Source organism: Rhizomucor pusillus (assembly GCF_041956525.1).
Source record: "Rhizomucor pusillus strain CBS 183.67 unplaced genomic scaffold VTP01scaffold_5, whole genome shotgun sequence".
Taxonomy (NCBI): domain Eukaryota; kingdom Fungi; phylum Mucoromycota; class Mucoromycetes; order Mucorales; family Lichtheimiaceae; genus Rhizomucor; species Rhizomucor pusillus.
Window position 1 is genome coordinate 498,065 of NW_027192147.1, and position 25,404 is coordinate 523,468.

Consider the following 25,404-nt stretch of genomic DNA (forward strand, 5'->3'; position numbering starts at 1 on the left):
GGCAACTTGCGAGATCGAATTGGAGCCTTTTGTCTGTATGCTCCGCTCTCAACTTGAAAGTCAGTAGGAAAAAACTGAAACTCACCACATTTCGTCGTTCAACATTGACATTTTGAAAAATTAACCAAAAGGTAGGACCCCATTGAGTCGCGTCGTATGCAATCAAAAAACCAACGTTGCTGCACTGGCAGATCCCTGTATAATATTGAGTCAACGTCCCATGAGCAATTCCATCACAACCACAATGAACGCCACCCACGAGCCGTCATTCTCGCTACAGCCAACGTCGTCCGTAGAACACAGCAGCAGTTCAGGTACGATTCCCCTCACCAGTAGCAAACACGCAAAAAAAGAATTAAACCATGCTCAACTGCGGTTTTCTGTGAGTAGCACAATCAGAAGGCACAACCAATGATTACCACCCGTTACAGTACACATGGGTCTTTTGGTTCATGCATCGCTTGCCAAAAGCCAAAATCAAGGATTACGAAGGCAGCATGAAGCGCATCGCAGCATTTTCTTCGGTAGGCAACAAGATGATTTCGCAAAAAACAGGGTTGCATAACTCACCGGGATTCTGTTGTAGATTGAGGAATTCTGGGCAGTGTACAGTCATTTACGTCGACCTAGCAGTTTGCCGAATATCAGCGATTACCATTTATTCAAGCAAGGTGTGCGCCCTGTATGGGAGGTGAGTCACTGGGATAATATATGTTTTACGGAAAAAGAGAGAGAGGGAGGAAAAAGGGGAATCAAGATGTGGGGATTGAGGAAAGGGCAAAAATAAGAGACAAATATTTATATGTTCTTCAACGTAGGATGCTGCCAACATTAATGGAGGCAAGTGGATCGTACGATTGAAGAAAGGTTTAGCCAGCAGGTACTGGGAATCGCTTGTTCTTGCTATTATCGGCGAGCAGTTTGATGTAGAAGATGAAATATGCGGCGCTGTGTTATCCATTCGAAGCTCAGAAGATATCATTTCCGTATGGAACAAGACATCATCTAATGGACGGATCAATCTGAAAATAAGGTCAGCCTCAAATAAGCTATATGCGCGTTTAGTTTGTCGCAAAAGCGAGCTAAACTATATTGGCTATTAATAGGGATACCATCAAACGTGTTCTAAACCTGCCACAGGACACAATCATGGAATACAAGACACACAACGATTCCTTGCGAGACAACTCGAGTTTTTGTAACACAGACGTCTTCCGATGAAGAAGAGCTTATTAAAAACCTATATATTGCGTCTTGATACAGTCGCGCGAACCATTCCTTGTTTCGTTGTCCGTATTTCTTCTTTTTTGTTGGGGAAACCGACGTTGGGGTCATCAACGTAAATATGGGAAAGTACTATCTCTCTACATGCGCAATCTCATGACACTGCTAAACAAGCCTAAATTGTTTGTGTCTTATTCAGTTAAAGAATTTAGAAAGGATAGCTTGAAATTTAGTCTAGCTAGCGAATTTCCTCACAAGCATTCCTTTGTATACTTTTGCAAACATTCGTCTAATAACTGTTTCAACGCGAATAAGGCTTAGCAAGATGGCTGGATGATCCAACATTAAGCATAATGTGAATCAAAAAATGGAGGATATTCCTCCGGATATTACCACCAACGATCTGGCGCTTTATTTTGTAGCCGAAAATTGGGAATTTAGAGTATATCCGCAGGAAGTGTGGTATATTTCTGCTTTGCAAGAATCTGCACAAGTAATTTCAATAATCGCTCGCAAATGTTGTTACACCTTCCCATTTTGAATCGGCGGCATTGCCTGGAAAAAGAAAAAGAACCACACGGTCGAATCCATTCTCTTCTCATCGGCCGAATATTGTCGTAACGATGATGCTACTTTACACACAAACCAACATACCGTCTTGTGGATGTGCCACGCGATCGTCCGGGAGTGGAGCCGAATGTAATCGGTATCTGCCGATGGAGATCCTTCTGAGTGATCACGATCGCCCAGAAGCAGCAGAAAAAAGAAATTGAATATATGGTATATGGTTACACAATCTATACATAGCAGCAAATGAAAAGCGAATGCCGGTACTATGAAATATATTACAAACAACACCTGCCATTGTATCCGTTTGTGTCTTTCAAGTCTGAAAACAGCTCATGTTTATGTTTTTGTTTCAATTTCTATGATGGGTAAACATCCAGGTACAACGAATGTATGGCATGTTTGTTTGGATTTGCAGTTCGTAATTTTGATGGTCGGGTCTATTTTATTTGATGCCGAAAATTCAGTCAGTCCCCAAAATTAAAACAAAATTCGATCGTTTTTATTTTTTCTTTACCCTCTTTTTTTCCCTTTCTTTCTTGTCAAGCTCACACTCACTACGCTCCTTTCCCCTCTACTATGATTTTTGACCGATACCGAAAGCCGAAAAGACCAGGCGATACCGCTCGTTCCTTGCAACCACCACCACAAAGGCCTCAAGGTCTTGCTAGCGCGTTCCTTCGAAAACTCCCTCATGCTTTGACAAGGAGGGCATGGCAGGTACCACAAAAGCGCCAGGACTCTGGGGTCGACTTTACACCTCCTCGACAGTCTACATCTCTTCCAAACATTGCTCGCTTGAATACCTCTAATGTTGAAATGGTGCCTGCGACGACGACGCTTTTAACGCCTAAGGCCGACTCAAAACCGAAACCTGTGAGGACCGCTTCAACCCCGGCATATGACGAGAGCTGTCCTACCACGACGGAGCATGTGGCAAAGAATTTCTTTACTACCGCCGACGACGACCACCACCACCACCATCACCAGCAGCCGACAAAACGTGCCAGAAACGACGGCAACGACAAACCAAACAAAGCTGTGTGCACTGCCAATGTCACTGCTGGCGTTGAGAGACTGTCGGTAAGCAGCAATGAGCTGCCAACCGTCGTTTTACCGCAGCGTTCACAGAGTCACCAGATTAAACCATCGCAAACAAAGCTCGTTTTACCTAGAGCCCACTCGATATCGACGTCGCGGACGAACGAGCAGCCAAAAGGCAAACCGCTTTCGCCAGATCGGTTGGCATCCATGTTTGCAGCTCAGCAAACAAATTTGGTTTTAATCGACGTGCGCAATCTATTCGAGTTTCAAAGGAGACGCATCAAAGGCTCCCTAAACGTCAACTTGCCCTCACTGCTGATTAAACGCTACCAACGCGGCACCGTCTCCAACTTTAATCTGGAAAACTTCATTACAACGCCCGAAGGTCGAGAACGCTATGCTAATCGAGTTTTGCAAAGCAAGGAACCCAACGAGCCCACAACCCCGGCAGGCTCTTCTATCTTTGAGCAGAAGGCCGCTGAAGCAGTCAAAAAACGAAACAGCTTGAATGATCACATCGTCTGGGTCGTATACGACGAAGACATGCAGCCCCATAGCTCGACACAAGCTTGGACTCTCATAAGTGTGCTGGAGCGTGCCGTAGACGCCAACCAAAAATTGGACCAGGTGCACTATTTGGACGGCGGATTCAAAGCATTCGAGTCTGAATATGAGGAGTATGTCATTGAAGGCAGCGAAGATGTATCAGATTCAGCAAAGGGCCGGCCCAACAGCGCAGCTTTACCTAGACGATCTGCAAGCTACACGATCGGAACAAATATCAGTAGCAAAAACGACCTACACAGACGTACAAGTTTATTCAGTCTCGATACTCAAGCAGCGAGAGCTAACAATGCCAATGCGCTAGCTCGGCGCGCAAGCCGGAGATCGCAGCAGGCAGCAAAAGCAAACGGGCATCTCTTTTTGGGCAGCGGGACTGCCACTAACAACGACGAAGCAGCAGCACAAGCAGCAGATGATTTGCTTGATCCTCAGCAACTTTTGGTAGCGCCGAGCGCAACCACGTCAACGTCATCCGTTTCACCTCTTGCTCGTGTACTCGAAGACGAGGATGAAGTTAGCATTCACGATTCGATATCCCCCCAGACCGAGAACGATTTTGACTTTGTGATATCCGAGATTATCCCCGGCTTCCTCTTTGTCGGTCCAGAGATTGAAACTGTTGAGCAAGCTGCAGAACTCGAGTTGCGCAAGATCCGCCGAGTGCTCAACATGGCCGAAGAGTGTAACGACGAAGTGTTGCAAGGCAAAGTCATGTACCGCAAGATAGCAGCGCGCGACACTGTAGAAATGAAGAACATTGATTGGGTTATGATGGAAGCCGTCAACTTTATCGGTAAGCAGCGAAAATTGGAGTATAAATGTTCAAAAAACTAATAAATATATCTCTAGAGGAAGCAAAACGAAGCCACGAACCGGTCTACGTTCACTGCAAAGCTGGCAAATCCCGGTCCGTCACAGCCATCCTTGCGTACTTGGTGACCTCAGAACGCTGGACGCTCAAAAAGGCATACCGCCATGTCATCAAAGCACGACCCAACATGTCACCTAACATTGGATTCATCGCTGAACTCATGAAAATGGAAGGACGCGTCCACGGCAGAGTCAGCAGCTTTATGGAGACAGACTGGCAATCAACATCCATGCCGAGCCCAGAGTTTACACGCGAACTCAAGCAGCTAGAGCATGCCTGGCAACAAACGCCTTGCGACGCCGTTCCGCCCGTTACGTTCAAGTGATTGCTGTCTTTTTTTCTCCCTTGCATTACTCTTTGTACATAACATGTCCTTTTCTTCTTTTTTTGTTTTCCTCCTTTGTGCTCTTTCTTCCTTTCTTTCTTTTACTATCGATACCATTTACACATTTGATTTACAATGGGTTACAAAGGAAAAAAGAATGGTCCTTTTCCATAGTTTACCTCCTTTTATTCTGTTCCTGCCAACCCTTTCTGTTCTCCACTAATTAAACGATAGAACTCCGTGTGTGATTGCTCCATTTCAAAAAGCATTTGGCGTGCTTGCTCCTCTGTGATCTCGTCGCTAGCCTTCATTGAATGCAGCGTGATAAGCCATTGGCGTACTTTGGCCTTGCCCTCAAAGTCAGCCGGCAGACCGGGCATGTTGTTGAGCGACTGGATAAGGTCTGCCAAGATCGGATGAAGTTCATCCACTGCATATCGATTCAATCGCAAGGTATCCATCAGGGTAATAAATTGCTGCAAGAGATTGATTGGTACATCCCTCGAAAACTCGACATGGATCGGTTTTTTTTTTCTTTTGAAAACTAACCTGTACAATTTCAAACACGTATTTTGCAGATTTGCCAACATCCTGCTTGTTATCTCCCACTGCATGCTCGTACGTCGCAGGTACTCCAATTTTAAATCGGTTGACGGCTGCCGGACATGTCAACTAGATTGGGCCTTTAGCACCATTCAGGTACTGCATGTATATATACATATCATCCTTACTTTGTAATCGTCCATGAACGTCTCCAGGTTCGTCACGCTGTCTGATAAAAAGTTCATGGTTGTCTTGTATTTTGCAATGAGGTTGGTGCATTGAGGTGTGTATCTGATAAGGTGGGTTTTTGCATGTAAGGTACTCAAAAACTCTGGTATATATATGTAAGTGTGTGTTTGTGAGCCAAGATATACCTACTCTTCTGCTGTGATAGAGTCGCGAATAAACGCCTTCTCGAGATGCTCCATGAGCACAATCAGTGCAAACAAATCCGCCATATTGTCGTACTTGTCTCGCTCCTTGTTGTTTGTGAACAACCGTACTTCCTACTTTCATGTCAGAGAGCAGCATGGGAATGAAAGGAGCATTAAACGTACCTCATCGAGATTTAAATCTAGATGGGCCGGTTCAATTCCTGCTTAAGAATGGATACATGCAAGTACATCATGTCTAACTTACTTGACTTTTTGTAATAGTTCGGTGCATACTGTGGAGGGTGAGCAGCCGGTGAGTCCATGACCGGAAGAGAATTGCCTCTCCTCCCAAATCATGCATCGCATTTTATAATTTCGGTCTGCTTGCAGAAATGAACCTCCAAGAGTCGCGTGGTGAACATGAATTCACAATATAGACACAGCAACATCCAATGTCGTCCAAGATAAAGGGACAACGAAAGAGATGAACAAAAATTGATGCCTTTCTATTGGTGCTGAATAGCAAAGAGGTTGAAGAAAATTGTACATGATATTTGGAAAATGTTTTTGATGGATGAAGTAAAAGAAAAGAAAATCATCGCTGTGCGTGGAAAGGGAGAGATATATAGAGTATAAAATGCTACAACATGGCGTGTGTGTGTGTGCTCTTTCTATTTGTTTACAAACTCCATGGCTTTCTCTTTGACTCGTTCGATATCGTCTTCGCCGCCGTGCTCCTTTTCATACTGGAGCCATTTCTTGAATACAAACTTCATCTTCTTTGATGAAAGCTTCATGGATGTCATGCGCTCGAATAACCGTCTAAGCAAATGTCAGTACTCTGTGCGAAAGTGCGGCATATCTTTTGATGCTTACCTGGTGACATCTTGGTCGCCTGCAGTTATTTCCATGTCCAGGTAAATATTCCAGATATCTATCCTCTTTGGATGATCGCTGATTAGGCTTTCAAAGATAGTACGGCCACGTTCGACCTCGCCGTGCCGGAACTCGAGCTGGGCGAATTTGACGATTGTCTTGATGTGCTTGTGCTTTGGGAGAACGTGTGTGCAGCGTGTCATGAGTTCTCTGGCTTCGTCTGCCTTGTTGTGTTTGATGTAGAAGGAGGCACACAAGGTCCAAACTTTGGATGACTGGCTGAAACGCTTGAGTGTGCGTTTCCAGAGATCCAAGGCTTTCTGTTAAAGAGAAAGGCGTAAATATTTCATTTGCATACAACTCGAATTAGCTAGAAAAAGGATACTTGCCTCTTCCTTGCCACTTCGTTCATAGATATTCAAGAGTTGTAGGTATACTTTCTTGGGTTCGCAGTAGGTGCAAGCACGTTTGAACACTTGCTCAAGCGACTCGTCGCTGCCATAAGTGTTCTCAAGGTTAAGCATGGCAACCCAGACGTTCATCTTTTCCTGTTCTTCGCGGAAGCTGATGATCGACAGCGCACGTTCGCCGATCTCGCGAGCCTTGTCGATTTCAGACAGCTGCAGCTGATATGCCATGTAGTTAATCCAGATGTACGAAGAGTTTGGTGAGCCGACAATCAGACGTTCAAAGTCTGCAATGGACTGAGGTGCGCTCGTTGATAGCTCAGCAGTCTTGTCTTCGACGATTTCTTTCTTCTTTTTCTTTTTCTTGTCAACGTCTTCATCTTCGTCAGACTCGTCCTCAGATTCAGATCCTTGTTGCTGCTCTTCGTCCTGGACAGCAGTTTGGCCAGTCCAGTCAAATCCATCGCTCACTGGTAACGGCGCAAGCTTGTCCTCATCATCTGCATCGGGTGCTGCTGGGTCGTTTTCATCTGCATCATCCTTGTCTTCGTCTTCATCTTCACTTAATATATCCATCATCGTGACATCTTCCTCCTCGTCGCTTTCTTCTTCTTCTTCATCATCTGTTTCCATAGCATCTGCATCCTCCATGACTTGGTCTTCGTCATCGCTAGCATCTTGCTGCTTCTTGCTCTTGTTCTTCTTTGGCTTGACGCCTTCTACCATGCTTCTCTTGAGCGTACCTTCGGCACGCTTGCTTCCGGTATCGACTTGGAGGACTTTGAGTTTGACGAGCTGACCGACCTTGTAGAGACCTTTCCATTCCTTGACAAACTCGTCAGAGAGATGGGCGATCTTGATTCGAACAGTGACGTTGCGTCCAACAGTGACAAACACACCAGAATCTGCAACGTTGTCTACGTAACCGAGTAGTACTTGGCCTTCCGACAGTTCATCGATGGATTTGACTTCAGGTGCCACGTCGGTTTCGTCGTCGTTCACTTGATCGGGGTCCGTGCGCGATTTACGCAGGGACAGATCGACCTGCTTGCGCTTCTTGTCCAGTCTCACAATGGCGTAGCGCACCTTCATTCCCTTTTTGAACTTTTCGGTCGGGTTGTCCACAAACACATCAGAGATATCGGTACGGTGGACACGGCCGGTCACGCCAGTGCCAACCTTGACAATCAAGCCGTGTGCACGGTTCACCTTGGTGACAGTGCCTTCGCCGATGTAACCTTCTTCAAGCGTGTCGATGGTGCGAACTTCGGTCAATGCTCCTCCCTTCTTTTCAGCAGTCTGCTTCTTGTTCGCTTCCTGTTCTTCTTGTTTCTTGCGCTCCTGTCTCTTTTCACGCTTCTCCTTCTTAAAGTTCGTCAGCGATACAATGAGTTTTTGTTGCTGAGGATCGACGGTCTTGACGTATGCCTTGACGCTCTGGCCGACTCGGAAGACCTTGGACAGGTCAGGTACCTGAGTCTCAGTCATTTCAGAAGCTGGACACAGAGCAGTGACGTTGTTGTAGAAACGGATGAACGCGCCAAATGATTTGATGCTGAAGATGACACCGTGCGTGGTCATGCCTTCTTCGATGTTTTCATAGTCTTTGATGATGGGCCACTCGCTGTGCACCAGTGATTGCTTCAGCGTCAACATGAGCCGGTTCTTGACAGGATCAATGGACAAAACACGACCCTTGACCTTTGCGCCAACCTTGTACTTGAGTTCGGGATGCGTCAACGCGGCATCTGCGAGATGTACAGTAGGGACGAAACCGTTAATGCTGGAGGAGATGGCCACGTTCATGCCGTTCTCTTTAAAGTTCTTGACAGTGCCTTCGATGATTTCACCGATAGGGACATCCTGTACTCGCAAGTACTTTTCAGACAGGATTTTGGCTTTTGTACTGAGAAGGAGGATGGCGTCAATGGGGTTGTAACCGAGGACACGCGCTCTGTGCTTGGAACCGACTTGGAAAGGTCCGTCGGCTTCGATGCTCTCCTTTTTGGCCTCGTCTGACAGATTGCTTATCTAAAATAGAAAAATGTGTCGGCCATGAATATTGTCTCTAACAAGCAAGCCATCAGTTTTCCAACTTACATGGACAAAACCGGATATGCCCTCGACACCAGCGATGGAAACATGCACACCACCGCGAGGCTTGATCTTTGTAACTGTGACCTCCTCCAGCGTCGTACCGAACGGATAGACGTGTCCAACATATTGATCCTCCGAAGGCAAGGGGGACGTGAGGTTGAGAATATGCGGCAACATCGAAGCGCCTACAATGATGTTCTCGGCGTCGATGACTCGATAGAGGATTCGGCACTTGACCTTTTGGTTCAATTTGTACTCCTCCTCAAGGTTTAATTTGACAGGAACGTGGACCATTTCGATGAAAGCGTCGTACAGACCCATAAACGTGACACGAAGGCCGTTTGACAGGATCTCGGACACAACGCCGTTGACCAACAAACCTGCAGGAACAGATGTGTAGTTGGACCAGGGTTCTTTGGCCTAATAAAAGGAAAATAAGTATACAGGATCAACCTTATAGGTTTAAGCCAACTTACGATGCTCTTGGCGACGGCATCCCGATTGAACGTCACGTTGACTGTGCGCTTATTACCAGCATTCTGTAAAACGGAACATTGGATAATCTGGCCAGGCACCAAAGGCTGTCTGTTGTTGTATTTTTCAATGTATTGCTTGGCATCGCTGTGCTTGCAGAAGCCGGTCAGATCCTCGATACCAAAGTTCAAAATGTAGCCGTGATCTTCTACGCTGGCGATGCTCGCAGAAAGAATCTACATTCGAGAGCTGATGAGCACACGATGCGTCGTCTGGAACCGGTTCGTCCACACTATCAACTTACCACGCCGGTAGTGACATCTCTCTTCATGATGGCATTGTTTACAGCGTCAGGTCGCAAAGTCAATTCGATCCTTTTCACGCTGTTGCCCTTTTCATCCTGATTGACCATGTTAATGACTTTGCAGCATACATATTGGCCGAGACGGAAATATTGCTGCAAGCGGGGTAACTCTGCATTCTGGCTCTCCTCCATATCGTCATTCTCGAACGATTGCTGGTTCGCTACTTGCTCCACGGCCTTTGTGAACTGGTCGGATATCTCGGTAATAGCGACGACGCCTCGCAGCTGACCGGGAAGTGAGACGAACATTTCGAGATCGTGGATTTGGGAAATGCATCCAAAAAGTACAGAACCGACAGTGAGACGCTGCTTAAAAGTGTTAAGTATGATAATACGCAAGCAATACTCCTTTTGTCTTTGTTTTTTCTTACCTTGAATGACAAGTCGGCAATACTGTTTGACTTTTTCTTTTTCTTTTCCTTTGTTGCTACATTGACTGCTGTGCCTTTGTCCTTCTTCTTGTCGGCCTTTCTCTTCTTTTTGGCCGGTCCCTCGGCTTCATCGCTCTTGGGTTTCTACGTGGATCGCGAATAAGCAAAACGTTTTACATTTAATGTCATTGACAGTGAAGGCTTACTTCTGAGAAAAGGTCATTGGCTGCTTGGATCGCAATTTCACGACGTTCCAAAGGCGTCAGGACGCCAGCGCCACCTCGAGGGAAGCTGACTTCTGCAACAGCGGTGCTCGACAGAATGGACGCAGCGGTGCCAGACTGCTTGCTCTCGTCTTGATCAGAGGTCTTTCTCTTTTTTGCAGCCATTCCGTTGAGAGAAAGTTGCTAACTGGAAGAGCCCGTCTGCTGCTTGAATTTCGAATTTGGGCAAAAAATCCCCAAGTGTGGCTTTTGCACCTCCCAGGAACACGTCCAAATTAGAAACAGGAATCATGGATATACGATCAATATATCTGCAAAATGATACACCCACAAGTGTCTAGTCAAGTGTCAAAGAACATATGCATACTGTAGCTAATGCGTGTTGCTAAAATATGAGACTAAGACTAATGAATATATCATTGTAAGATGATCTGTTTCGGGAAAGAGGCTGCTTGCTGAAGCACAAATATAAGCAAATATTACCTGCAAACGAATTATTAGAGCGATTTCATGACACATGGACCCCTATGGGTTAAATCATGCGATCGATCCTTTTTATCCTTTGTCTGGCAAATTGTGATACAAGTTGTACAGAGAGACAGGAGGGGAGCTAGAAAGAGATTTGCATGCAAATATGGGTGTCTTCCTTTTTCTTCTTGTTTATACTTTGAACATATACAGGAAGTGATTATATAAGAGAGGGAGAGAGAGAGAGGGTGAAGAAGGATATATGCGGCGGCTATGAAGATGGCAATGAAAGAAAGAATTTAGAGGGAATGCGTTAATTCGCTTCAGAAAAAGCGTAGCGTAAGGAGGACTTAAAAATGCTGTTAACAGGTAAGGGAAATATACTGTACAGATACATATAGGGGCGGCGGATGATTACAGATTATTAGACTTGTCTATCATACTTCGACGATGCGTTGCACCTTGCTGCAATCTGGCAGGTGTTCTCCGCGGTATTTGATCAGATACTCGCCATTTCCTTTCCACGTGACAGTCTTGTTGACGGGGCAGCCCTGAAAATTACAAAAAATCAGGCGATCAGAAAATAGAAAGGAGCATGCGTGTGCAACGCCACACTTTACCTTGGTGCTATTTGAACATTTATAGTATACACTCTTGTTTCCAGTCTTCTTTTGAACAGTGTTGCCGTTATTCTTCCAGAAATAGCCGTCCATGTAAGGGTATTCGCGAGTCTCGACGATCTTTGTAATGGCCTGCATTTCACGTCTTCGTCGAGGACGGTGTGGAAAGTAAGGGTCAAATCGCTGGGGCGATGAATGATACATAGGTTGCTGCTGTTGCAAGGCAGGTGACGAGGAAGCTAGCGGCGGTGGCGGCGCAGCTGCAGTGTTGGTAGTGGTGGCGGTGGTATGTGGTAAGTGTTGTTGTTGTGGTGGTGGTGGTGGAGGATTGTAAGAGTTGTTTTGATCCATGTACTGTGGGATCGGATGTTTTAGGGAAACGACCGGAGAAGCCTGTGGATAGCTAACAGGACAAAAACGAAAATCATGAATATTAGCTAATCCACCCTGATGGGAAAAAACTGGCAATAAGCTGCAGCAGCCGATGATATTTACCTGCCCATTTGGAAAAGCGACATTCCAGGGCCGGGTGTAAACGGGCGATCCTCGTCCAGCTCTGTGCTGCTTATTGCCATAGAGGAATTAAGCGGGGAATCTCGTCGTTGGAGAAGACCGGGGACATTCGGCTGTGGGGAATCAAGAATGGCATCCAAACTTGTGCGCCGGGGCCGCGGCTGCTGTTGTTGCTGCTGGTGCTGCTGAAACGGCGACATGGACTGAAAATCAAAGCCGCTATCAAGAATCGAATGCTGTTGCTGCATCGCCTGCTCAGACGACGAGCTTGACGGTGGCGCAGAGACCGGCGAAGGCATCGCTGACGGTTGCTGCTGTTGTTGCTGTTGGCGTTGCTGGAGAAGCAAAAGGTCGATTTCCTTGGCACGTAACTTGGCTTCTTCTGTCCTCCGCTTGTCCTCCTCTACTTTACTAAGCAGGATTAACCGTAGCAGTTCCGGCTGCGACTGGTAGCAAAAGATGACATCCTGCAAATCACACGTTGCAGGGCTTGTTGACATGTTACCGTTTGTTGCTGTCGTTGCTGGCGTTGCAGGCGTTGCTGTTGTGCGCCACACATCAGGTTCTGACATTTGTCGCTGGTGCTGGCGCTGTGCAGACTGGTATGGGATCTGCTCGTGGTGGTAGAGATGCACGAGGTTGTTTTTGTCTCTAGGATGTGCAGATATGCTTTCGCTCATTGAAGGATGGGGGGAAAAAGTGGAGAAAGATTCAGAACAATCCCGCCTTATATTTGTCCCTCTCTCTCTCTCACCCCACTCACTCCGCAAAGAAAAAAAAATTAAGTGCGATCGTTTAAGCTCGAAAGTGTGGGAGCCCGCGGTATCGCGGCAACCAAATTCAGTTGCTACACACTGCCAATCGTTTCATGAGCCCCCGGGGATTTTGGGCGTCATTCCCCCCACAGAAAACTTTCCGCTGTTTCCTCAGCCAATCGTCTCGCCTTTGTGCCTGTCCTTTACATTCTTTGAGAACAACGCACCCTTAACCATTTCTCTCTCTCTCTCTCTCTCTTTTCTTCTCTATCTGCCTTGTGTATATGCTGCTCAGCTACACATGGCGCACTTTCCATTCTAGTCAAGTAGCCCGAAAACAGGTTTAAGCTCTGCAAAGCATGCGCAAGCACGAGCACTGCATATGTATGTATTTTTATATCATTGACGCGTGGACACTGCATCTGCTTGGCTTACACAATCCAGCCAGGGTCCTCTCTTTACAATAGAGCAAGGGCGGGAAAAACCAAAATACAAACACAAGCACAAAAATACCATATCGGTGCTATGTGTGCCCGTCAATGCGATGAATGCGCTCTCATCATTCATTTTTTTCCCAAGAGCTCAACTCACTCGTATCAAAAGCTTTTTTTTCTTTCTATAGGCGATTTACAACTTTTGAACATTTAAGCACCCAGATAGGGCGAGTATTCGTCATTATCCAAAGTGAGATCACGGGTGTGATTGGAACGGAAGAATGACAGCAGCGGTGGTGGTGAGGCAATCAAGATTATCCGTGATAGCGCCGGACCGGTCACATAAATTATTGGAGCAAATTTTTTCGAACTTGTGTGCTCCTCGAAAAAGGCTTCTTAGACTGATGAGACAATGGTAGTAGAGGTTCCCGCACCATTCCAACTTGACCTTATATGGCACTGTTATCATAGGCCTGATCGCAGTTGACAAAAAGTCTTTTCCTTTTTTCTTGGGTCTAATGCGCACGCGACAAGACGCAAAACGTGTTAATCTGCAGGGGTGGGCGTCTGCATCTTACATATCATATGCTGGTGAATGCGCTGGAAGACAAAAATATTGCTGACAAAGGCGCGCACCACGTTTTTCTTTGCGGCTAAACAAAAGCTTGTGAGACGTTACACCGAGCGGGATTGTCACAGATTTCTATTCGTTCCACATTGCTGTTGCCCTTGTCGATTAATTGGTGTAATCCTGCTAATACTCTCAGGCTCACTTGCTCTCACTCTGGATGTGGGGGTGGGGTTCAGATGTGGGGAAAAAATATGGGGAGGTTGTAACGACGGGGCCGTTGCTACTAACTTGGTTCCTCCTCCTTCTCCCCATGCAAATGGATGACCTAATGCGTGTATTCGATAGAATCTGAGAAAGGAATAGAAAAAAAAAGAAAATTACAAGGATTATTCCTGTTTCGAAACACGCGCACACATACACAAAGCAGCAACAGGGACAGGAAAAGAGGCTGAGCGCATAGGGCAATGGACGTGTCTCTTATCTGGATTGATCAGGAAGCTACTTGAGAAAAATAAAAATCTACTGTATCTATCAGGTGTCTCCCACGTTTACATCCGGATTAAGGCCATGTCATTGGGACAGGACGGAGCGTTGTCCCACACTTTACCGGTCCAACCTGCGTGTCCAGAGGCAACAGTGCTGATTAACGGACAGATGTGGTAGTTTAGAAGAATGCATCATCGTTGCACTACAGTAAACCCGGAATGTAGCAGGTGCCTGGGGCAATTTTGCGGGCAAATCTCAGGGAGGATTGGCGCATTTCCTACGGCACTGTGCTCTGAAATACACTTTTTCCCAAAAGTAATGTCGCATTTTGTGAAATTCTATAATACATTTATACACCAAAACGACAAATTGCAGCGACATTAATTTTTGGAAAAGGTGTACTTTGCTTGTTTTCGGGCATTGTTTAGCATGTGCCTTGGAAAGCTTGGCAGCATATGCTGTCCGCGCTTCTTCTCTCTTTTTTTTTTCTCTCGCTTTGACACCAACGCGTGAACACATGGAAGACCTACACTTTCATATTCATAAAGACGGACAAGATGGATCTCGGCCCGGCAGTAGAATAACCGAAAGGGGTTTGCTTTCGACAGACAATAACTGCGTATATGGTTGACGAGAATAAATAGTTTATAGCACATATTCAAAGGCATGCTTTCAAATCGAGAATGCTTTATAGAGATCTATCCATGCTAGACAATGACGATAAAGACAAGACGGTTTCTTTATATCCCCTCTTTTCTTTGTTCAATTGCACATATAGGACAAAACGCCCTATCCTAGCTTTTTCTTGTCGATTAATGCGTATGAACAGGTGTCAAGCAAAAATCTCAGTCTTTCCTTCGTCGGCAACGCGGTCAGCGTCCAAAGAATGACTGTTTGTCCGAAGCAAACTCCAGAAGCAACATGGAACGCGCCACTGTAAGATAGGTTTTCTTTGTCTTTCCTTTCGACTCCTCGCTCGTCACGTTCCAGTCAAAAAAGACTACTGAACGCCCCAAATGAATCTTCCCCTGTCCTCCTTGAACGGCGCTTTTCATACTCGCGAATCGCGTTATTTGTTGTTCTTCCTAAGCACCAATTTCCAAAACCAATGCCCCAGTGTCAAGGATAAAACCGCTGATGGATCTGACGGTACACTTATATCGCCTGTATCCAATGAGGAGGATGGTATCTATTGGCAGCAAACGTCCCGACATTTGCTGCCAACGCTCCAAAAATCTCTGCGATCTGGTTCTTTCTTCGTTGGTTTGAAGGTTCCCCTGAATAGGCTAATGATGATTCTTTATCTGTGGGTCGAAAGGTATCGCATTCAAGCATTTGCGCGACGATCCAACTGGATTCTCGTACGGTTTCTCGCATCATCGCTCGGATTTACCGATTGATCGACCAAGAATTAAAGCAACAAGGCGTGTGATTGGTAGTACATAATGGATGTAATTTTCCGAAGGAAATGCTAAGTGGACGGCAAGGCCGAGGCAAGGATCGCAAAAGGATCGTTGTTGAAGTCGACGAATCGAAGTTTGGCAAAAGGAAATATCACCGTGGCCATCGTGTAGAAGGTGTCTGGGTAGTTGGAGGCGTAGAACGGACCGAAGAGCGCAAGATGTTCCTAGTGAGCGTTCCAGACAGATGCAAGGATACTCTTCACCTGATCCTGAAGAATTTCATCAAGCCCGGTTCAATTATCCACACCGATATGTGGAAAGGTTACGAGTAAATTCAATCGACTGCGTTATCGGATCTGCCATCGTGGAGAGCAAGCGCCAAAGTCTGTTTTGGTCACAGAATCAAGAAACTGAAGGAGCTATCCAGATTCCCCACCCAACCCTCCTTCCATTCATGTGATTAGGCCATGACTGACAGGGTGTTAGGACATAACCGACCATTACCAAAAAGTATTATTTAAAAATCCCAGATTGCCCGGCGACGCCCCCACTCCGGTGCAACCCTCCCTTCGGGGAGGTATGAAGTCGCTGTAGGTATCAGAGACATTATGATTTTTAACTCTTTCATCACTAACGTTCTGCCCTTTTATCTACTCTACTACTCCTCTATTCTACCTTTATTTGTTTTCTTCCTTGCAATCTAACTTTGAATGTTTCTTTATATAATAAAGGTGTATCTCCATAACTTTTTATATCCGTTTTCCATGGTGATGGCAAATGGCCACTGGCGAGTTTACAAATAATAGACATTGCTAAATTTTGGTTGCTTGTGGAATTCATCTGTCACGGAAAGTTATGTAGAGCTTGATGAACATAATATGCACGCAGATAGTAGGAGAATGCAGAGGAGCACCTCTGAATATCCATTCTCAAATGTGAATCGATATCCCAGCAGTTGCTGGTCGCTCTCTAAAACCAGCCACATGATTATCCTTAATTTTTGCTGTCCTACTCTTCCATTATACTACAGACGACGTCAATGTCAAATCGAGTGACTGATGGGTATGAAACGCTCATTTCGTGGGCTTGAAAGGGGAAGTATGATGGTCCTAATAAATAAAAGTTTGCAGAGGCGCGGTCTGCACGCATTGCAGCTCATTCCAGATACCAAAGTATCCAGTCGAACAGAAATCTTTGAACAAGACGATAATAGCAGCGTCTACAATGACGATGATGACGACAAAGTTCTTCGGGAACAAGGAGCGCAGCAAATGGATCGTTTGATGAAAAATCTATTGATGCCTGACAATGACGATGATACAAACGAAGTGCAAAGCCAAGACGACGGCCAACAGCAGGAGGAAGATAACAATACGATGCAGGAAGAATTCACGTTTCGGTTATTCTCCAGTCAGCCCGCAACACAGGTAGTCAGTATCAGCGAAAAGGATGAGACGACAGACAAGCTTGCAGAAGCAGCTGCTGCAGAGTGGAAACGTCAGCAGCTTGAAGAATTTGATGACAATGATCCGGATTTCAGGGCACGTGTCAGCGCAGCGGCTATCACCTTTGAACAAATCATGCAACAATCACAAACGCCTTATCCGGCGATGCGATACCCAAGACGAGTTCTGCATATTCCTAGAGATGATGACGGGCAACAAGGAGAAAAGGAAAAGGTTCAAAAACGACGACGAAAGAGCAAAAAACGACGAGACTTTGAAAAGGCAGTGAAGGAAGGAAGGATTACGCTGAAGCCAAATATGCGTGACCTGAATACGCCTGGAGGATGGCCTGGATGGCCAGGGCGCAGGAATCCTTGTGCGATCATAAAGCCAAAGAACCAGCAAAGACCGCGCGCTGCAGCAATTGGTAAAGGTTTCCAACAACGCAAAAACTTCAAGCCAGCAAAACGTGGAGGAAGAGTTTAAAGTGAATTGTCTTGTGTATCATACGTGCACATGTAAATATTGAGCTTTTTGTACTATAAACCATGGGTCTGAGTGTGGGATCCCTGACATTTTTGCCTCGACCGACCACTAGGAATGTTGTTGCTTTCAACTTTACCCCCGATCTCTCGCTACATATCCTTTATCTTTTCTTTCTTTCCATTGTTTGATAATGCCAAAGTCAAAAAAGAAGAACCAAAAGAAGGGCAAGAATAAGCCTAATTCTCCAGCCAAGAAAGATGTAGAAAATGAATCACAGCTTCCTCAGCCTGCTGTCGCAGAGACACCGACTCTTCAAGAAAGCGCGAAAACAGCTACGAGCGTAGCACCGCAGCCTGGAAGAGCTGCTAGCAGCGGCACCGCCAAGCTTGATATCCCATCAAACGCAGTGCAAGCAGCCATCCAAGCATGTGTCCAAGCATCAGTGATAGACTCGCATGCACTTGTCAAGCAGCTGCAATCATTCGTTCCATCAGAACAGGCGACAGCTCCAGCTGTTACAGATGCTGCGGCTGCAGCGGCGGCAGTTCCAACCCCTGCATCCATAACTGACAGCAAACAAGAGAAAGAGCTGGGTAAAGATGCAGTGCAGGCTGCCATTGCTTCAACAATTGCTGCGTCGGCGATAAACACAGACAAGCTGGTTCTTGGAATGACCGAAAAGCCTTTGCCGCAAAAAACAATGGTAGCAGCAGCAGCACAAAGCGGTAGCAAACCATTACCATCTACACCTGTTCCAGCGGGTGCTGTGGATGCGGCGATGGAGTCGGCGGTCAAGGGAGCAGTTTTGCAAAAACAACAAGAGCAGCAGCAGCAGCCTCCTCCTCCACAGAAACCAGAACCAGCTGTTAGCCCACCACTGCAGGCCAGTCAAGTCAATCCACATGTTCCTGCGCGAGACACAAATGCGCCGCCAAAAGGATACACATTGCCAAGCGAGCAGCAGCAGCAACGGTTACAACAACAGCAACAGCAAGCAGCGCAGCACCGTGCACAACAACCAAAACCACCATCACCGCAGCAACGTCAAGCTAAACAGTCGGCAGCATCTCGATTCTGCAGGATTTTGTAAAGAAAAATAGAGAGAAATGACAACTCTCTTTATTGTAAACAAAGAAGGCGATAATTATGCACAGCTATGCAGCAAACTTGTTTGGATTTGCGCATGTTTGGGTTTTTTCTGTCTATGCTGGAATCTGTGAGGAGGAGAAGGAGAGAGATGATAAAATAGTGTTGGGGAGAGGGATAGGCTCTATCCATGGTAAACGGTGTGTGCGCGAGGAATATGGTATACATCAATGGAAAAAGCGGGGTGGGACATGGTGATTGTTGCGTCTGTGTAACCAAGCATACAGAATATGCATAGTTGTGACACAAGAAGTATTTGACAAGAAAGGTCAAAAGACGCTTATGCACGGTTGTACACAGCATCCTCGTCGTCAGAAGCCGGAATTTCTTGTTGCCCGGTCTTGAACTTAGAAACATCGTAGTCGGCGGGATCTAGCCGGAGAGTAGAGTAAAACGTGGCTATTCCCACGAGCGACAGGTATATCCAGCTAAGGTGGATACGGAGCCAGTATGGAAGCCAGTCAGCTCCCAAGGATCTAGTATAAGAACAACGTTAGCATCTTCCATTCGATCTATATTATTGCTATTTCTTGACATACCCGGACCATATAATACCGCAAGACGCAGGACCAAGAGCTCTCATGCCGCTTGCGCAACACTGCGAGAATCCATTGACGGTTCCCAGGGCATCAAGACGCGGAGCTGCGTTGTTTGTAAGAATAGTGGATGCAAGGAAAGCGATGGTCGTACACAGCGTCTTAATCGTCGTTGAAAGCATCAAGCCAGGCCACACCCAAAACTTGGTTTGTGTCTGGCCGTGCACGTCAGGCAACGCATACAGATAACGGACTGTTCCCTGCACCGCATAGAGGAAGATGAGAACGAACAATACACAGCGGAACAATGGCACAAACCCAAAGCGTTTGGTAAGTTTTGGCAAGACGAAAAGCTGAACCGTGAGCGTCACGCATCCAGAATAGGCAAGAGCGATACCAATTTCCTTGGAAATGAAGCCGAGACCACCGTGATCGCGCGCACTTCCGGTCCAAATAGGAAACAATTCTACGCTAGGCAAACTTGCATGAGATCTCTCTGTTACACAAACAATGCATGCGAACTGATACTAACCATCGTAGAAAATCGCTTGGTAAGAAAAGAGGCCATAAGTCAAGCAGACAGTTAATACAGGCACCGTGATGCACTCTCTCAGCGACGGTGCTTGGTTGAAATTAGTAAGAGTTGACGTCGATGCAGAAGATACGGACGATGATACTTCGTTGTTGCGATTATCATCAAAAGTGTTGTAATCAGACTGTTGTTGCTTAGGTCCCAACAATGGGCTCTGCTCTTGCTGCATGTTGTTCTTGGATGCATCGATGATGGTGCTGAGAGTCTCCTCCAAAAAGAAGTAGCTAAATATTAAGCCGCAGAGTGTGATTACGGAGGAGATGAAACACGGGAGGAAATACGGGTATTCGGTCAAAAATTCTGTAAGGAAACCGCCCTTTCCAAAGATGTCTGGATAGTTTTGTACAGGATTCGACAATAGACCTAGTGGAAACAGGTTGCAATGTTGTGAAACAAACAATGATGAGCTAAGGTTTATCGTTACAGGATCTGATAATCGCATGGGTAATGCTATTTTGATCCGCCATTTACCTCCAAGCACGGGCCCAATGATGCTACCCAGACCGAACATGAGAGGGAGCAACGAGAATGCCCGAGCACGCTGTTCTTCATCGTGTTCGATGGTCAATTCAGACACCATGGATTTCATGATACCAACGTTTCCATTCTAGGCCGACGAAACACGTATCAGAGTTGTTGTTGAGGCGTAGCAAATAAGAATTATACAAACAAATCACAACTTACCAAGAGACCACACAGAGATCGACAAAACAGGGCCCAATAAAATGATTTTGATAGTCCAAACATGAGAATACCAATCATTGTACCGAACAGACCATTCAGAAGAATAGGCCGTCGACCCACTCGATCAGATAGCATGCCCCATGGGATACCTAAACCCGCCGAATCGTCACATGCCATCATACATTACAGTAAGTCACATATATACAGCAACACATAAATGGAAATAATGTATACATTACCTGTCAGCAACTGGCAAAGTGCAAAGGTCGAAGTCAGAATACCGACATAAAAGCCTGTCTGCTTCTCGTCTCCCATATGGAAATCTCGGATCATCTTGTAGTTTTTTAAGGGACATTGTCAACAATACAATGAATGTAGTTTAAGTTTGCAAAGCTCATCACTTACAAAGACGACAAATGGGAAACATATCGTGAAAGAAATAGGTTCCTGAAACACACGAGGCAAGTCAATGACGATTGCAAGATCAGGTTTCGCAATGAGAGTCTACTCACTGCAAAGCGGGAAATACAAATAATGGCGAGCTGCCTCGCAGGAAGAGGTTTTTTCTTTGCCATTTTGCACTGATATACAGGAAAAGGGGTAAAAGCTGCAAAAAGGCGGCAGAAAAAAATAAAAAATGGTATCCGCAATCGGTGACGATGAAGCTTAATTCGGGTAAACTTTACAGCGATGGGAATGATGATGCTGCGGTTGTTCCTGGTTCCTTAAACAACTATCGAGCAGCGGCAGCAGCAGAAATAAGATGAACGACTGTCTAGTTCAATGGTAAATGAGTCTATTGCCACTAATAATACATTGATTCATTGGATGCTACTTCATTGCATTGTAAAGTGTCCCGGTAACTTGTAACCGACAGTTATCAGCATAAGAATCAACAAGTCCGCCAGATCGGCGGAAGCTTGATTTGCAAAGACCGCTGATAATGGTGTGCTAGTAGATTGATGCTATACACCTTCTTTTAATGAACGCAACTTGTTCCCAAACATCCCATCGACGTATGTTTCAAATCTGGCCCGTTAAGCTACATTGGAATGAAATAAAACCTATCAGTTATTATTATCTTTTTGGAAACCGGGCTTGCAACAGTGACAAGCCTTAATCTATGGCAGCTATGCCGATTAAGAGGTCGGTGTAACTTTGCATTTTATCCTTTCACAGCAGATTACACAATAATAGCTTCTTGGAGTGTGCTAAGGCGCGGCTGATCCGGACTTACCATATCAAGAACACTGACGCATGTTCATCATCATCATGCTTTTCGTAGGTCACATTGCGAGAGAGCTTGACATGTCAAATGCAATGCTGCAGGCCATTCTTGGCTCCTAGATTTGTCAGCAATTGATCCTGCATAACACTGAAGCAAGGCAGGATGATATGCATGTCGTCTGATTTACTAATGTCCAGCGACGCGATTTTAAGTCTTCTCTATCCATTATTTCTTAGAATATATTATGTACATTACTATAGAATATGTATCGATCAAATACGCGTAATGGCACGTCATTCTCTGCACGAGCACAAGCTAACTTTCAATATGACAATTTCAAATGAATAAGCAAGAGAAGGTCCTGTTTACGCTCGAGAATTAGTTGCATATGATTTTGAACAATACTCCTGAATGGGAGAACCGCTTACAAAGAATCGTTTGTTATGGACTTGCATTACATCATCAGCATCGATTATGCAGAAATTCCACTTTATCTAGAAAGCTGCAATTGAATTTGGATTGGTATGGAGAATACGGGGATGGTGAACATCAGGTAGATGCTGGCAAAACGGTAAGTGACTAGGAGCTGAAGGCAATCGATATTTATACACAGTCATACAAAAATGGTGGTAGTAGTACAGGATCCTGTATCCCTAATTATCCTTGACCTTCTGCTGGCTGGCAGCCTCCTGTCGACGTTTTTCCTTTGCACTCTCAATACGATGCGCCAGGTCATTTCGCTCTGCGAGTACTCGGAGCATATTGTAGATGAGAGGTACAAAGTTGAATTTTCGCAACTCGTTCTCTCTCTGCAAGGTAAATGTCAGCTAACGAACAAAGACTCTGGCTTGCAAAGCAATTTTGGACTCACCTGCCATCGCTGTCGCTTCTCTCGCTCAAGCTGCATTTTATGTTCAATAAAGTTTCGTTCTCCATTCAACCTTCTTCGCTCATCTTCTGCGTCTTCCGGTAATGAAAGCAAAAGACCATCAAGCTCTTCAATCTGCTCCTGGTATACTTCTAGACGATCTCGGGTAACCGCCATGAGAGAAAAGTTGATTTCGGCGCTGCCGTACTGTCGCATGCGATTTTCGATACACTGATTTGCTTTGGTGACCCAGTCATCGTCGGTGCAGTTGTCAACATAGACAGGACCATCGCTGAGACCGTCGATTTCATACAGTCCTCCATGGACAGGCACATACGCAATAAAGTGATAAATATCCTCATCCTTTTCCTTGTCGTTGTTCTGTATTTCATTAACGAACAGATCAGATCGAGCAAAACTGTTGTGCACTGATCGGATCAAGTCGCTGTTGGATATGGCCAAGCCCTTCATCTATAATCCAGTGTTACAGTTAGTCATTTGTAAAGCAAAATATGCATAAGTTTGTACTTGCATCCGGTGGAAAATCAGCAGTGAACTCCTTAAAGTTGCGTAATTCCTGGCCTAGATCGATGTCGTCTCTGTTCATGAGGATCGATAGAATAGCCTGGGTTGCACAGGCATTGTTGATGACTTGGTTGGCAAAGAAGATATGATCCACAGGCGGCTGGTCTGGCTTTGGCGGAGCCTTGGGTTCTGCTCCTCTCCACTTGAAAAGGAAGATCAGGCCCAAGATCGGCCTGCAAAGAAGAAGAAGAAAAAGAAGAAGAAACGACCGGTCAGAATCTGCAGCAAAAAGTTAGATACAAGTGCTTTGCAAACTTACTTCAACTGTTCGATAGAATCCTGATCCAAGCTCCACACTTCGTCCACTTGGACACCTTTGACACCCATTCCAGCGATCAATTCGGTGAAGACACCTAGCTTGCAAGTTAGATAATCTCTAACTATCAGCTCGTCGTAAAACCTACCGGGATCACTCTCAATCAAGCACCAATTGCCTGCTTCTGCTGCCATGGATTACGTCTAATAGGAAGAAAAGGTGTGTCGCTGAATGAAATCTGTCTTCAGTGCATTCGTGACTTTTGAAAGAAACTTTATGCCGCTTTTTCAGGTACCGTCGCGCGCTCTTTGGGTTTCCATGTTTCGCAACTATTATATCTTTAAACATTACTATCAAGAAACACAGCCTTGATCTAAAAAACTTTTCATAATACTTGGCAAACAATTCTTTGCGTCTTACTGCTGAGAGTCATACTCGACTGACGTCGAACACAACTGTGCTTGAGGAGTTCCATAACTATAATTGTCTATACATGCGGCGAGCATATCGAGAACTTCCTATAAGTATCTTTTAGAGAATAGCCTAAATTTTACACTGCTGCTGACTCAAGTAATTTTTTTGGTATAAAGAAACCAAAGACATAAAATAGCAAATAAAAAAGAAAAAAGGAAGCAACGAAAACAAGGAGAGGAGTGGGCTTGAGCACAACTCACAGGGGCAGCTCACAAGCTTTTCTTCGCTCAACCGTTTAGCATTGCTAAGGCTCAGCACTTGCACCAAGCCGTGATAATAGATGCGACAAGAAGACAAACGTGAACAAGATACCATACGTGAACATTGTGTGTGTCGATATCGTCGGAACAAAACATCTTAAGACGTTTGGCATAGCAGGGACGTGTATTCGGAATTTATTTGTGGGTTACCGAGAACCTGAAGGCTGTATTTTATAATCCTGCACATAATCGCCCAAAATCATCACAATGTATTTTGCAGCAGCTGTTCTCTGTGCACTTGACTCAGTGTTTCCTGATTCAAAATGTCTTCTGTGCACAGACCACATACTCAACAATTTCAAGAAACACTGCCTTGAGGGATTTAATTCGGATGATTAGCAACAAAAGCTTATGCAAACTGTTTCGAAAATGATCGATTCTCCTAAGTATGTCTCGTCGTACAAAACCATCTCTCATGAAAATCAAGGGTCCTCCACAGGGAGCAAACAGGCAGCCAAGAAACGCATCGGTTCCATCAAGAAGAAAGCTGAGAGGGAAAAAATATAAGTCAAGGAGATCAAGTTATTGCGAACTCTCATGAACCTTCACGAAGCTACAGGCAGATTGCAAGTCATCACACTGATGTTTGCGTTTATATATGGTTCATGATTACCTGTAGATCAAAGGAGGTCGCTGATAGCATTTAAACTTGATGCTACCATTTCATCAGTTTGGCTGAAGCGGAATTTTACCATCAGTATCGAAAGCCGATGTTGAATATCACTGAACAAATCTTGACGATAACCGAAAATTGGAACATGCCAGCGAAAGTCTACGCAACGGTGCATAACAATAATGATGGAATAAATTATGACCATGGAGGACATTTACAAATTCTGGCAAAAAGATCTTCGAACGAGACAGACAGGGAAATTTCAGCAGATTCTTTGAGTTCTTAATACCCAATGACTATATCGTACGGTATCAGATTGATATAGGAAGAATACTCTGGAAGCCATTATTGTCACCCATCAGTCTGGACTTCAGAAAAGTCGCAGGTTCTCAGAAGCCATTGCAATGGACGCAACATATCAAAACGAACAACCACAAAATACCGCTGATCATTGTTGTCGCTGTCAGCAATCTGGACACGAAATCGCTACATAACCTATTAGTTGCGTTTGTTATCGCTATCAATGAAAAGCGCGAGTCTTATGAATGGGCTTTGCAAGTTATGCGCGAAACAATTTGGCCAGAAGGAGATACCAGTAAATTCGTCACAGATAACGATTGGATGATGGGGTCTCCATGAATCGGTATTCACTCCAG

The 25,404-nt window shown here is 45.3% G+C and overlaps 11 protein-coding genes across 11 annotated transcripts; 6 read left to right on the plus strand and 5 right to left on the minus strand.

Annotated features, from left to right (window-relative positions):
- Window positions 1–220: 220 nt before the first annotated feature.
- VTP01DRAFT_8324 (uncharacterized protein) lies at window positions 221–1,221 on the plus strand (the record flags this gene model as incomplete). Its single annotated transcript, XM_069387433.1, has 5 exons — window positions 221–314; window positions 391–524; window positions 587–691; window positions 819–1,033; window positions 1,107–1,221. 5 exons carry the CDS (start codon window positions 221–223, stop codon window positions 1,219–1,221), a joined length of 663 nt encoding a protein of 220 aa, XP_069241202.1.
- A 1,149-nt stretch (window positions 1,222–2,370) lies between these two features.
- On the plus strand, window positions 2,371–4,595 carry VTP01DRAFT_8325 (uncharacterized protein; the record flags this gene model as incomplete). The annotated part of the gene is made up of 2 exons (XM_069387434.1): window positions 2,371–4,192; window positions 4,249–4,595. 2 exons carry the CDS (start codon window positions 2,371–2,373, stop codon window positions 4,593–4,595), a joined length of 2,169 nt encoding a protein of 722 aa, XP_069241203.1.
- Window positions 4,596–4,780: 185 nt separating this feature from the next.
- On the minus strand, window positions 4,781–5,835 carry VTP01DRAFT_8326 (uncharacterized protein; the record flags this gene model as incomplete). Its single annotated transcript, XM_069387435.1, has 6 exons — window positions 4,781–5,071; window positions 5,145–5,267; window positions 5,327–5,429; window positions 5,517–5,644; window positions 5,696–5,712; window positions 5,778–5,835. The coding sequence occupies 6 exons, from the start codon at window positions 5,833–5,835 to the stop codon at window positions 4,781–4,783; spliced, it is 720 nt and encodes a 239-aa protein (XP_069241204.1).
- Window positions 5,836–6,183: 348 nt separating this feature from the next.
- Window positions 6,184–10,490, minus strand: VTP01DRAFT_8327 (uncharacterized protein; the record flags this gene model as incomplete). The annotated part of the gene is made up of 8 exons (XM_069387436.1): window positions 6,184–6,334; window positions 6,389–6,708; window positions 6,778–8,826; window positions 8,896–9,312; window positions 9,369–9,602; window positions 9,671–10,036; window positions 10,102–10,245; window positions 10,308–10,490. 8 exons carry the CDS (start codon window positions 10,488–10,490, stop codon window positions 6,184–6,186), a joined length of 3,864 nt encoding a protein of 1,287 aa, XP_069241205.1.
- Window positions 10,491–11,230: 740 nt separating this feature from the next.
- Window positions 11,231–12,606, minus strand: VTP01DRAFT_8328 (uncharacterized protein; the record flags this gene model as incomplete). Its single annotated transcript, XM_069387437.1, has 3 exons — window positions 11,231–11,344; window positions 11,414–11,816; window positions 11,909–12,606. The coding sequence occupies 3 exons, from the start codon at window positions 12,604–12,606 to the stop codon at window positions 11,231–11,233; spliced, it is 1,215 nt and encodes a 404-aa protein (XP_069241206.1).
- A 2,582-nt stretch (window positions 12,607–15,188) lies between these two features.
- On the plus strand, window positions 15,189–15,907 carry VTP01DRAFT_8329 (uncharacterized protein; the record flags this gene model as incomplete). The annotated part of the gene is made up of 3 exons (XM_069387438.1): window positions 15,189–15,420; window positions 15,491–15,607; window positions 15,660–15,907. The coding sequence occupies 3 exons, from the start codon at window positions 15,189–15,191 to the stop codon at window positions 15,905–15,907; spliced, it is 597 nt and encodes a 198-aa protein (XP_069241207.1).
- A 707-nt stretch (window positions 15,908–16,614) lies between these two features.
- VTP01DRAFT_8330 (uncharacterized protein) lies at window positions 16,615–17,506 on the plus strand (the record flags this gene model as incomplete). Its single annotated transcript, XM_069387440.1, has 2 exons — window positions 16,615–16,637; window positions 16,699–17,506. 2 exons carry the CDS (start codon window positions 16,615–16,617, stop codon window positions 17,504–17,506), a joined length of 831 nt encoding a protein of 276 aa, XP_069241208.1.
- Window positions 17,507–17,696: 190 nt separating this feature from the next.
- On the plus strand, window positions 17,697–18,596 carry VTP01DRAFT_8331 (uncharacterized protein; the record flags this gene model as incomplete). Its single annotated transcript, XM_069387441.1, has 1 exon — window positions 17,697–18,596. One exon carries the CDS (start codon window positions 17,697–17,699, stop codon window positions 18,594–18,596), a length of 900 nt encoding a protein of 299 aa, XP_069241209.1.
- A 336-nt stretch (window positions 18,597–18,932) lies between these two features.
- On the minus strand, window positions 18,933–21,039 carry VTP01DRAFT_8332 (uncharacterized protein; the record flags this gene model as incomplete). Its single annotated transcript, XM_069387442.1, has 8 exons — window positions 18,933–19,128; window positions 19,192–19,654; window positions 19,721–20,143; window positions 20,252–20,387; window positions 20,465–20,613; window positions 20,704–20,797; window positions 20,870–20,911; window positions 20,977–21,039. The coding sequence occupies 8 exons, from the start codon at window positions 21,037–21,039 to the stop codon at window positions 18,933–18,935; spliced, it is 1,566 nt and encodes a 521-aa protein (XP_069241210.1).
- Window positions 21,040–22,345: 1,306 nt separating this feature from the next.
- Window positions 22,346–23,595, minus strand: VTP01DRAFT_8333 (uncharacterized protein; the record flags this gene model as incomplete). Its single annotated transcript, XM_069387443.1, has 5 exons — window positions 22,346–22,501; window positions 22,564–23,031; window positions 23,093–23,318; window positions 23,405–23,498; window positions 23,550–23,595. 5 exons carry the CDS (start codon window positions 23,593–23,595, stop codon window positions 22,346–22,348), a joined length of 990 nt encoding a protein of 329 aa, XP_069241211.1.
- Window positions 23,596–24,845: 1,250 nt separating this feature from the next.
- Window positions 24,846–25,387, plus strand: VTP01DRAFT_8334 (uncharacterized protein; the record flags this gene model as incomplete). Its single annotated transcript, XM_069387444.1, has 2 exons — window positions 24,846–24,917; window positions 24,983–25,387. The coding sequence occupies 2 exons, from the start codon at window positions 24,846–24,848 to the stop codon at window positions 25,385–25,387; spliced, it is 477 nt and encodes a 158-aa protein (XP_069241212.1).
- Window positions 25,388–25,404: the final 17 nt, after the last annotated feature.